The sequence below is a fragment of the Apodemus sylvaticus genome, chromosome 9 (genome assembly GCF_947179515.1).
Source record: "Apodemus sylvaticus chromosome 9, mApoSyl1.1, whole genome shotgun sequence".
Lineage (NCBI taxonomy): Eukaryota > Metazoa > Chordata > Mammalia > Rodentia > Muridae > Apodemus > Apodemus sylvaticus.
Window position 1 is genome coordinate 68,844,128 of NC_067480.1, and position 12,529 is coordinate 68,856,656.

The 12,529-nt window shown below is 36.2% G+C and overlaps 1 protein-coding gene across 5 annotated transcripts in view; it reads right to left on the bottom strand.

Annotated features, from left to right (window-relative positions):
* Window positions 1-428: 428 nt before the first annotated feature.
* Tpp2 (tripeptidyl peptidase 2) overlaps window positions 429-12,529 on the bottom strand; it is a 78,962-nt gene continuing 66,861 nt past the window's right edge. For 4 of the 5 annotated variants that reach the window (XM_052192127.1, XM_052192128.1, XM_052192126.1 and 1 more), the window contains 5 exons: window positions 12,240-12,336; window positions 11,117-11,247; window positions 4,161-4,368; window positions 2,098-2,217; window positions 429-1,320 (listed from right to left, as the gene is read on the bottom strand). In XM_052192127.1, coding sequence (XP_052048087.1) covers window positions 1,231-1,320; window positions 2,098-2,217; window positions 4,161-4,368; window positions 11,117-11,247; window positions 12,240-12,336 — 646 coding nt within the window. In that variant the 3' untranslated portion in view covers window positions 429-1,230. Of the gene's footprint in view, window positions 1,321-2,097; window positions 2,218-4,160; window positions 4,369-11,105; window positions 11,248-12,239; window positions 12,337-12,529 lie in introns of those variants that run through there. The other variant, XM_052192130.1, reaches the window with a different exon arrangement.

Consider the following 12,529-nt stretch of genomic DNA (forward strand, 5'->3'; position numbering starts at 1 on the left):
AAAGCATATTAATATTTTTTCACAAAGCTCTAAAGTTCTTGTCAAATTAAACACGGGCTAGAGAGATGGCTCAGGGGTTAAGAGCACTGACTGCTCTTCCGAAGGTCCTGACTTCAAATCCCAGTCACCACATGGTGGCTCACAACCATCTGTAATGAGATCCAACACTCTTCTGGGGTGTCTGAAGACAGCTGCAGTGAACTTACATATGATAAATAAATCTTAAAAAACAAACAAACAAACAAACAAACAAACACTAAAGAACATCTAAAAAAAGGCTTAAACACATGATAAGCACTGGAGATATATTCAAATAACTGCAAACCCATAGGAAACATTATAAATCACCTCATTTTTTGGCCGATAGATTTAATGAACTAGTCTGTGTTCTAACCCCAAACTTTATGAAAAATAAGAGCAATCTTGAATAGCTTCAATATTTACTTTTATTTATATATATAAAAAAATAAGGTATCAGAGTGCATATGGTGTACTGTGTCTGTGGTTTTGCACGTTTATTCATGTATTTTACATGATTTCAATATTATAAACATACTGTTTATATCTTTACAAAACCAGATAGATTCAGCTGTCTGTCACCAACACATGCAATTTTAATTCATTCTGATGCTGTGTACTTGAGGATGCTGTAAAAACAACCTGTTTGTTATGACTCCTTAGTGAAGATTTCTTTAACACGTTTCTTTTCCCAGTTGCCATGTGTTTATGCCCCCTACCATCCCCATTAATTTATTTTTAGAAAAAAAGTCTGGAAATAATGTTCCCGTAATTTTTAGTCAAATAAATGATTTAGCTACACCTAATGTAGCATTTTTAAGGCCTCTATATAATTGGAAAAATTTAGCATGTTTTACCTTTTTGATTTATAAAATAAAAAACAGATGATGTTTTAATAAAATAAAATGATGAAAACCTCTCATGCAGTGAGCAGCTGCATCCAACTCAGTGTTGGGGCCGACAGGCAGGATATACCTTCCCACTTGCCAAGTGTGGGAGGCACCAGGAAAGCAGCACGGTGTTAGAGGTCTATATTACATGTATTAAGCCACACGCCATTAAGTTCTCTGATAAATACATATAGTTTTAATGATCAGTATTGGATGGTGGATGAAAACATGCATTAGTCAGACTAAAAATGCCACACATTTGTTCATATATCCATTCACTATAAAATTTTCTGTATTGAAGTTTAAAGTTTTGGTTCTTATTTTAGAATACACAATAATCAGGAGGATACATGATGGGGAGCCAGTTTTCAGTAAAAGATGCACAGTGGGTCCATCCAAGTAATTTCATCAGCTATAATAAAAGAAAGCATTAATAAAGGAAGTGACAGGTCCCAAGCCCCAAATTCAGAATAATTTAATAATAACAGTAACAATGCACAGAAATAATCTTTTATCAGTCTATCATTCATTAATTGACCCATCTACTGACTATACTCCCTAACTCCCTTCCTAACAAAGCACAATCTTTTTCATAGGAGCACAAGTACATAGAAACAATAACAGGAACTCCAGAAAGAGTTCTTCTAACCTAATCAAGACCCAAAGGGCTTAAACTGTCTTACCACTTGTACTGAGGAACAGAGACAGAAAATAAGATGGCATTAATTTCCTTTATATCTCAAGCTAACTCATGGAGAAAGATCCAATTAGTTTTTCTTTGCATATGCAATATACAGTAAATTAATAAAGGTGGTAATCATCTCAGACAAAAAAGGGAAAATATAAATTCCACAAATTCAATGATTTTAGAACCAACGCAATACACATTAAGAAGGAATGCTTCTTCCTTCAAAAAAGAAAACATTGTCTTCTAAATACAGAAAGTATTTCATTCATTTTTGCCCTTGCTGAAACATTCAAAGCTAATAAGGGTCTCTTAATCACAGTGAAAATGTTTTGGAAAGTTGGATGGCTACAAATAATGCATTTATTATGTAGTTCATACTGCTTTAGTAATGGTAACAACTGGCCACAATACAATATGTAATGTTTTATAATGAATGTTGGTTTTTTTTCAGTGTTCTACTTACTACACAGTATGAAAATAATACACAGTATAATTACTTACTTGAATACAATTTTTCCAGTTTTCTTTTGTTGGTTTTTCTTCTACAAGTTTGGTTGCAAATTTAAGGCCTCTCCCATACATCTTATTTACTAATGCATGCTTGTATGCAAATATCAAAACCTATAAAATAAAATGAAGATTATTTATGGCATACATATATTTTAAAGCATATAGCTTTAATAATGAAATAAGGCTTTCACAGAAGTATAGCTTTTCTTGTGTGTAGGCACACATGTGTATGTAGAGGCCAGAAATCAGTACAAGGTGTCTTTCTTAAATGCTTCCCATTTTATTAAGGTTGATTTGGCTAGAGTGCTGGGCCCACAGATCATCCCAATACTGCTGCTGAAGCTCTGGATTTATAGGTGCATGCCATAGTGCTTGGCTTTTTTTTTTAAAAAAAAAAAAAAACATTGGTGCAAGGGATTGAATTAAGGTCCTCCCACTTCTGTGGCAGGCGATTTACTGAGTGAGCAATCTCCCCAGCCTCTGAAAGTATAGCTTTTAAGTTGAATATGTTGTATTAAGGAAATTTAAAAAGATGTCTTTTAAGGGAAAATACATAAACGAGTATAGGAAGTAAATAAAGAGAAATCCATAAGCTACTAAAATCTACTTTAAACCATTACTCTGTGTAAAATAAACCATAGTTTACATAATTTCAGAAAACAAAGATTAGAAATAAAAATGGACAACATCAATCATTAAATTTGTAAAGGACATGCTTTATATACACATATTCTTCCTGTCACACTATTTCTATGTTTTACCTGGACTACAGAGTCTGGTAACCATCTTCAAACTGATTTGTTCTTTAAGGGCCAAGACATGTATTAAAAAACTGTTCATTAGCAGGTTAAACAGGTCAGTACTGTAGTGTATTACCCATGGTCAGCAGTGTCATTGTGAAAACACAAGTGTATGTAACAATCTCATTGTTTACCACCTTGTTAGTTCTCAAAGACAGAGACTAGTTATCTCTGTTCCCAGGAGGAAGTAGTATTTAGCCATCAGTATATCTTCAGTAACTTAACAACCAACAGCAATACCACCAAGGACTTGCCATTAACTTAATTTTTACTCATAACTTTTAGGTAAGAAATAGGCAACAATGTTCACTGACAAAAAAGTCAGAGGCAGGAATCAAACTCAATTTCAAGTTCTCATCTCTAAGCCCTGAATGCTGCTGCCTGTTTTACTTTCCTGAGTACTACTGAGACCTTCTACAAATACACTACTGGTCTGTGGGGGAATTGGAACCATACAGAAAGAACTTTTACTAGTTTTAGCTGTTTGGATTTTTCAATTACAAATTACCATAGTTTATCCTGAGAACCTGTGATTGACAACAATGAACTTTTCTGTGAGAATTCTACTTTTCCTTCCTTTCCTTCTCAAGGAAAATTAATAAAAATAGTTATATAATCACTGCTGTAAGAATAAACAAAAGAGATTTAATGTATTTTTTAAAAACCCAAATTAATGCCGGGCAGTGGTGGCGCACTCCTGTAATCCCAGCACTCTGGGAGGCAGAGGCAGGCGGACTTCTGAGTTCTAGGCCAGCCCGGTCTACAGAGTGAGTTCCAGGACAACCAAGGCTACACAGAGAAACCTTGTCTTGAAAAAAACAAATCCAAAAAACCAAAAGAAAAAAAAAAAAACCAAATTAAAAAAGTTTCAACTTGCTCTTCCAAACATTTGTTTAAAATGAGTAGCTAAAAACTGGGACATGTAGAAGTTACAGAGTTTTGAGGAAAAATATATCTAAACTAAGGAGCATATTTCTCCCTAAAAATTAACATAAAAACTTCAGGGAAGAAAAAGGACAACTTTCTAGAAGACCATATAACCGTCTTAAAAGGCTACTATGAGTATCCTCAAAATTGTTTTCAAAATCATTGTTGAACACTTTAAGACAGTTCGGATATGTGCAAGGTACTTGGGTTATAATCTTCTTGAGAGTGGAGCCTCATGTTTATCCTCTTTGGCAGACAGAGAACAAGAAAGCCTGAGAAATCACTACGAAGAACTGTGCCAAGACCAATAGCAGAAGGGTAAGTTACCTTAGTGTCAAAAAGATCTGTCCACTTCGTAGTTTCCCAATAGGTTTCCGATAGAGATTCCATGGTACTTTCTCTTTCCTCTTCCTTTGCTTCTGCATCTCCAGCTGCTGCCCCATCGTGAGGCTGTGTATGAAGAAGGTGATCTGCCAGAGCACATCCTTTCCTACAGAGGGCATCTACCAGGGTGGACTTCTGCTTGTCCATATCACTGGAGAACAAATAAAAATATTTTTTTTCAAATGTCAGTTAAATGTTTTCCAAGGGATGATCTTATTTGAAGTATATACATTCTTTGCTCTAAAACTTACCATGCATAAATTTTATACATCCATATTGTGTAAGAAAATTAACATCCATGATGTATAAAAAATTGTGTTACACATCAAAAGACATTGTTATTATTAAGTATCATAAGGCTCATCATATATACAGATGAAATAAGTTAGGGCAACTGTACTTTGTTAAAGCAGAATGCCATAGCAACAGAGTTAACGGATTATCCATTTGTTATGTCAGCTTCACAAGTTTTAAGAAAGGCAGTTAAGTCTTTACATAACTAAAAAAAAAAAAAAAAAAAAAAAAAAAAAAAAAAAAAAAAAGGTGGAGATCCCTTCAACAATTCCCTGACTGCCGGGTTTACCTGGAGAAGAGTCAACAAACTTTGAGCTGCACTAAGTACCCTGACCTCTAATGTCTGGCCCAAGACCTTGTCTGCCTTCCTGAAGAGACCTGCAAGGACCGAGGAAGATACAGGTCCAGGGCTCTCCCTAACTCCATGAGGAGTCTTGCTGGAATCAGGAACATCTAACCAACACTAGGACAACCAGATGGCTAGTCAGGGCAAGAACACAACCAAGAGCCAGGGCAATATGGCACCAACACAGTGGAAGCATAAGATGACCTTAAGTCAAGACTTAGAAAGATGATAGAGGCCTTTAAAGAGGTAATGAATAAATCCACTAAAGAAATACAGAAAAACACAGGCAAAAGTTAGAAGCCCTTAAAAAGAAAACAAATCCCTTAATGAAACACAGGAAAAATACAACCAAACAGGTGAAGCAAATGAACAAAATAGTATAAGACCTAAAAATGGAAATAGAAACAATAAAGAAATAACAAATGGAGTCAACCCTGGAGCTGGAAAACCTAGAAAAGGCATCAGGTACTATAGACACAAGCATCACTAACAACAGATGGAAGAGACTATCTATCAGCAGGCATAGAAGATAACACATTGGTCAAAAAACTGCCAAGTATAAAAAGTTCCTAGTGCAAAAACATCCAAGAAATTTGGGACACTATGAAAAGACCAAACCTAAGAATAACAGGAATAGAAGAGGGAGGGGATTCCTACTTCAAAGGGCCAGAAAATATCTGCAACAAAAATCACACAAGAAAACTTGCCTAACCTAAAAGAAAGAGATGGCCATAAACTGTACAAGAAGCTTACAGAACATCAAATAGATTGGGCCAGAAAAGAAAATCCTCCCATCACATAATACTCAAAACACTAAATGTACAGAATAAAGGAAGAATAGCAAAAGCTGTAAGGGAGAAAGGCCAAGTAACACACAAAGGCAGACCTATCAGAATTATACCTGACTTCTCAACAGAGACTCTAAAACATTGAAGATCCTGGACAGAGATGTCTTGTAGACCCTGAGACACCACAAAGATACTATGCCCAGCAAAATTCTCAATCACCATAGATGGTGAAACCAAGAAACTCCATGAAAAACCCAAATTTAAACAATATCTTTTTATAAATCCAGCCCCACAGAGGATACTAGAAGGAAAACTCCAACACAAGGGTAACTACACTTACAAAAACACAGAAAATTAATCATCTCACCACAAACCCAAAAGAAGAGAAACACACATACACAAACACACTACCACCACCACCCCCAACAAAATAATAGGAACGAAGAATCATTGGTCATTAATATCTCTCAAGATCAATGGACTCAATTCCCCAATAAAACGACACAGGCTAACAGACTAGATATGTAAACAGGATCCACCATTCTGCTGCATACAAGAAACACACCTCAGCCACAAAGATAGTCACTACCTCAGAGTAAAGGGTTGGACAAAAGTTTTCCAAGTGAATGGTCCCAAGAAACAAGCTGGAGTAGCCATTCTAATATCCAATAAAATAGACTTTCAACCAAATGTCATTAATCATCAAAGGAAAAATCCTCCATGATAAAGTCTCAATTCTGAACATCTATACCCCAAATGCAAGGGCACCAACATTCGTAAAAAAGAAACTTTACTAAAGCTCAAAACACACACTGAACCCCACACAATAGTGGGAGACTTCAATATCTGACTCTCACTAATGAACGGGTCATCAAAACAGAAACTAAACAGAGACACAATGAACACAACAGATGTTATGAACCAAGTGGATTTAACAGGTATCTACAGAACATTTGACCCCAAAACAAAAAAATATAACTTCTTGTCAGCACCTTGCCTAATCTTCCCCAAAACTGACCATATAATCGGACACAAAACAAACCTCAACAGATACAGGAAGACTGAAATAACCACTTTCATCCTATCATATCACCATGGACTTAGGCTGGACTTCAATAAAAACAGAAACAACAGAAAACCCACAAACTCTCTAGTCAATGAAAACTTGGTCAGGGAAGAAATAAAGAAAGAAATTAAAGACTTTCTAGAATTCAATGAAAATGAAGACACAAAATACCCAACCTATGGGTCACAATGAAAGCAGTCTTGAAGGGGGGTGGGAGAGAGAAAAACAATTACACCACTCAGTGCCTTCACCACTTAACAGTACACCTGAAAGCTCTAGAAGAAAAAGACACTAACACACTTAAGAGGATTAGAGGGCAGTAAATAGTCAAACTCAGGGCTAAAATCGTCCAATTAGAAACAAAGAAAACAATATAAAGAATCAACAAATCCAAGAGCTGGTTCTTTGCTAAATTCAACAAGATAGATAAACTATCCAGACTAACTAGAGGGCACAGAGACAGTATTCTAATTAACAAAAATCAGAAATGAGAATGGAGACATAACAATAGAAAATGAAGAAATTTAAAAAAATTATATACTCAACAAAACTGGAAAATCTAGATGAAATGGATGATTTTCAGAACATGTACCAAAGTTAAATCAAGATAAGGAAACTTATCTATGTAGTCCCATAACCCCTAACGAAATAGAAGCAGTCATTAAAAATTCCCAACCAAAATAAGGCCACAGACAGAAGGATCTCGTACAGTACAGAATTCTACCAGACTTTTTTGGATTTGGTTTTTTCGAGACAGGGTTTCTCTGTATAGCCCTGGCTATCCTGGAACTCACTCTGTAGACCATGCTGGCCTTGAACTCAGAAATCCGCCTGCCTCTGCCTCCCATTGTGGTGGGATTACAGGCATGCGCCACCACCGCCTGGCTCTACAAGACTTTCAAAGAAGAGCTCGTCCAACTATTGCACAAAATAGAAACAAAAGGAACAGTACAAAATTCATTGTGTGAGGCCACAATTACTCTTGATACCTAAACCACACAAAGAGCCAATAAAGAAAGAGAACCTCAGACCAATTTTGCTTATGGACATCAATGCAAAAATAAAACTGAATCCTTGAAAACTGAATTCAAGATTACATCTAAAGTATCATTCACCACGATCAATTATATTTCATCCCAGGGATGCAGGGGTGGCTCAATATATTTTGTATACGGATTTTTGGTACATCTATGTAATACACCATAGAAACAAACTGAAAGATTAAAACCACATGATCATCTTATCAGACTGCTTTGACAAAATCCAGCACCCCTTCATGTTACAAGTTTTGGAGAGAGCAGGGGTACAAGGTACAGACCTAAACACAAGGCAAAATGCAGCAAGCCAGTAGCCAACATCAATTACCTGGAAACTTAAAGTCAATTCTACTAAAATCAGGGATAAGACAAGTTGCCCACTCTGTCCCTATTTATTCAATATAGATCTTGACATTCTAGCTAGAGCAATAAGACAGCTAAAAGACATCATACAAAGTGGAAAGGAAGAAGTCAAAATACAGATATTCCCAGATGATAAGATAGTATACTATGGGACCTCATAAATTCTACCAGAGAACTCCTAGCTGATAAACATATTCGGCAAAGTAGCCAAGTGGCCTGATACAAAATTCTCTCTGTCTCTCTGTCTCTCTGTCTCTCTCTCTCTCTCTCACAAACACACACACACACCCCATACCCCCCCACCATACTTCCCCCCATACTCCCGCACATAACCCCCCCCATACCACCCCCCACATCAGTAGCACTCCCTTCTTCCTACAAATGATAAACAGGACAAAGAAGAAATTACGGAAACAGCTGGGTGTGGTGGCGCACACCTGTAATCCCAGCACTTGGGAGGCAGAGGCAGGTGGATTTCTGAGTTCGAGGCCAGCCTGGTCTACAGAGTGAATTCCAGGACAACCATGACTACACAGAGAAACCCTGTCTCAAAAAACGGAAAAAAAAAAAAAAAGAAATTACGGAAACAACATCCTTTACAATAGTCATAAATATAAAATATCTCAATATACACTCTAATCAAGTAAGTGAAAAGACCTGTTATGAGAAGAACTTCAAGTCTCTAAAGAACAAAAAGAAAATATCAGAAGACTGAAAGATCTCTCATGCTTATGGATCTGCAGGACTAGCAGAATACAAATGGTCATCTTACCAAAAGCAGTCTACAGATTCAATTCCCACCAAAATTCCAATTCAATTCTTTAGAGACCTTGAAAGAACAATCTCAGCTTCATATGGAAAAAACAAAAACCCAGGATAGTTAAAGCAATACTGTATAACAAAAGAAATTTCTGGAGGAATCACCATCCCTGACTTAAAACTGTACTACACAGCAATAAGTAATAAAACCATGTGACATAACAGACAGGTTGATCAATGGAATAGAACAAAAGACCCAGAAATAAACCCATTCATCAACAGACACTTAATATTTGAGAAAGCCAAAACCATACAGTTTATGCGTCTTCAACAAATACCATGGTATAATTGGATGTCTGCATGTAGAAGAAATAGAACCATACTTATTTCCCTGCACAAAACTCAAGTCCAAATGGATCAAAAACTTAACCATAAAACCACATACAGTAAATCTAATAGAAGAGAAAGTGGGGAACTGCCTTGAACTCATTGGCACAGGACACAATTTCCTGAACAGACACCAAATGCTTAGACACCAAGAAAAACTGTATTAACTGAACTAACCTCATGAAACTGAAAAGGGTTTGCAAGGCTAAGGACACCATCAACAAGGCAGAATGGCAGCCTACAGAATGGGAAAAGATCTGACAGAAGACTAATCCAAAAAAAAAAAAAACAAACAAACAAACAAAAAAACTCAAAGAAATTAGACATCAACAATCCAAATAGCCCAATTAAAAAATAAAGTACAAAGCTAAACACAGTATTCTCCAAAGAAAAACACTTAAAGAAATGTTCAACATCTTTAATCATGAGGACAATAGAAACTAAAATGACTCTGAGATCATTTTACAGCTGTCAGAATGGCTAAGATTAAAAGCTCAAGTGACATGACAGCAAATGCTGGTAAGGTTTTGAAGCAAGGGGAATACTCCCCCATTGTTATTGGGAGTACAAACTTGTACAACTGTTTTGGAAATCAACTTGGCAGTTTCTCAGAAAATTGGGGATAGTTCTACCTCTAGTGCCAGTTATATTACCCCTCAGAAATACTCAAAAGATGCTCCCCACTGTACAAGAACAATTGCTCAACTTTGTTCATAACAGTTGTATTTGCAATAGCAAGAAACTGGAAACAACCCAGATGTCCCTCAAAAGAAGAATGGATTAAAAAAAATATGTGGTACATTTATAATTGGACTACTACTCAGCTATTAAAAACAACTACATCATGAAATTTGCAAGCAAACAGATTGAACTAGAAAATATCATCCTGAGTGAGGTAACCCAAACCCAGAAAGACAAATATGGCATGTACTCACTTGTAAGTGGACATTATCTATAAAATACAGGATAACCATGTTAAAATCCATAGATCCAAAGAGACTAAGTAACAGGGAAGATGACTGAATCTCACTCAGAAAGGGAAATAAAATAGGCTATGGAGGTAAAAGAAGCAGGGTGGGGAACAGGTCTCCAGAGAGCTGGAGGCTTGGAGAATGGGAGAGAGAATATAAATTGGTAAATGGGAGCCATCTCTGGAATGAGCTAGAGATCTGGGATGGGGAGGCTCCCAGGAGTCTATAGGGGTATCCCTAGCTGAGACTCCTACCAGCTGGGGACATGGAGACTGAAGTGGTCGATCACCTGTATCCAGGCAAGACTTCCAGTGGAGGGAGGAGAACACCAACTCACCCACAAAACCTCCAACCCAAAATTTATCCTGTCTACAAGATGTGCAGGGATATAGATGGAACAGAATTGAAGGGAATGGTCAACTGAGACCTAACCCATGGGAGAGAGCCAAGCCCTGACATTATTAATGATACTCTGCTATGCTTGCAGAGTCTCCTGAGATTGTTATCCAGCAGCTGATGGAAAAATACGCAAGGCCCATATCTAATCATCATGAGTTGTTCAGAAAGTTTTCTGGGAAGAGTGCAGAATAGGACTGAGAAGTTAGAGGTGTCAAGGACACCACAAGAAGTCTACACAGTCAACTACCCTGGAGTCACTGAGGCTCAAAGAGATTAAACCACCAACCAGAGTAAGCATGGGTCATTTTTTTGGGCTGTATTTTAAAAAGCTGACGAAATTTATGAAATTTCTAAGGGAGTTGAGAAAAAAAACTGTTAATCCTAACTATATGTTTTAAAAGAAATGAAAAATCTTCAACACTAGTACCTAATTATTAAACAAATAACTAAGAAATGAGATGCAAGAAAGATTATTTACTGGTTAGGTACTTTTTTATAGTAGCTGCATCAGGCCTGGGGTCAGTCTTCATTGCAATGTAAACTGCAAGAGCGGTTTGATCGATGTGAGAAATAACAGCATTGGCAGCATCAACGATTTCATTAAGTCTTTTCATTCGTTCCTGGGTAGGAAATAAAGAAGTGTATAAAATAGAGCATTAACATATTTTTATTTTTCCTGTCCCAGCCATGAGACCATATAGGCACTGTGTCACTTTCTTGTAGGCCTAGAGCTCTGTGCTATCTTCTAATGTGACTTTTACCATTTCCAGTATTCCTGGAAAATGCAGGTGTGACAATACCTAACTTAGTCTGTAGTTCAGAACTGAAGATAAAACAAATATATAAAGCTTACCAAAATGACTTCGTTTAAAAAAGGAAAATTCCTTTCTAGCACACCATTAAGATTTTAGAGATAACAATCTCTATTTTATGCCACATCATATGAAAAAAGCAGAAATTAAAATTCCCCAAATCCTCATTTCCAAGTAAATTCTTTCTAAGTAATCATTAAAATAAGAAAAATAAGAGTAAACAAAGATTATAACCAAGACTCTTACTCAACTATGACCACCTTGAATGGTTTACTTAGTTGTTTTCTCTTTTGTCAAACTGCTTTTAAGAGGCCTCCTTTAACATTCTATTCTAGTTCTCCAAACTTTCACATTTTTGGCATGTTCCTACTTCCATTAACAGTAACAACAGCTGGCCTATGGTCCACATTAGACAATCTGGAATTATAAAAACATTGCTAACAAAGCAGTTACTGAAAGTGTTTAGATTTCCAGTTGCCCAGGACAACTCAACCTTTAGATTGAGGCAAAAAACAAACAAACAAACAAGAAACAAAACAAAACAAAATACATCAGACCTTATACCTTTTGCTCTATTAAGACTTCACTAATCATTCAAGAACCATCATCACACAATATTACACATACATACTGCACTTCATTACTAAAACTGAACTCAGTAGTGGCCAATTATTTCAAATGGAAGACATTCATTTTCAGGAGGCAGGAAAAGAAGGTACAGATACACCTTTACTCAAAAATACAAACTTTAGCTACTATTTTACAAAAAGCAAGTTAGTTAAAAAATTACTATATCCAACCTTTTCGGCATCCAATTGATGAAGACGTGCAACATACAGAGGAAGGTAAGCAGGATATGTTTCTTTCAATTCATTGTAAATGTCAGTAGAATCCAGCCTGGGTAAAAGAGACATATTAGTCTCTTTTGAAATTAGTAATTTTCAATTAAAAGCAAATTTTGGTTAAAAATAAATGTAAACATTGCTTTACAGTTGTAGTCATTAAAATATTTTATAATCTAAGTAGAATTATTAGAGGGACTAGTTATATATATCTATCTGAAAATTACTTCAGTTAAAAAGTCCTAAAA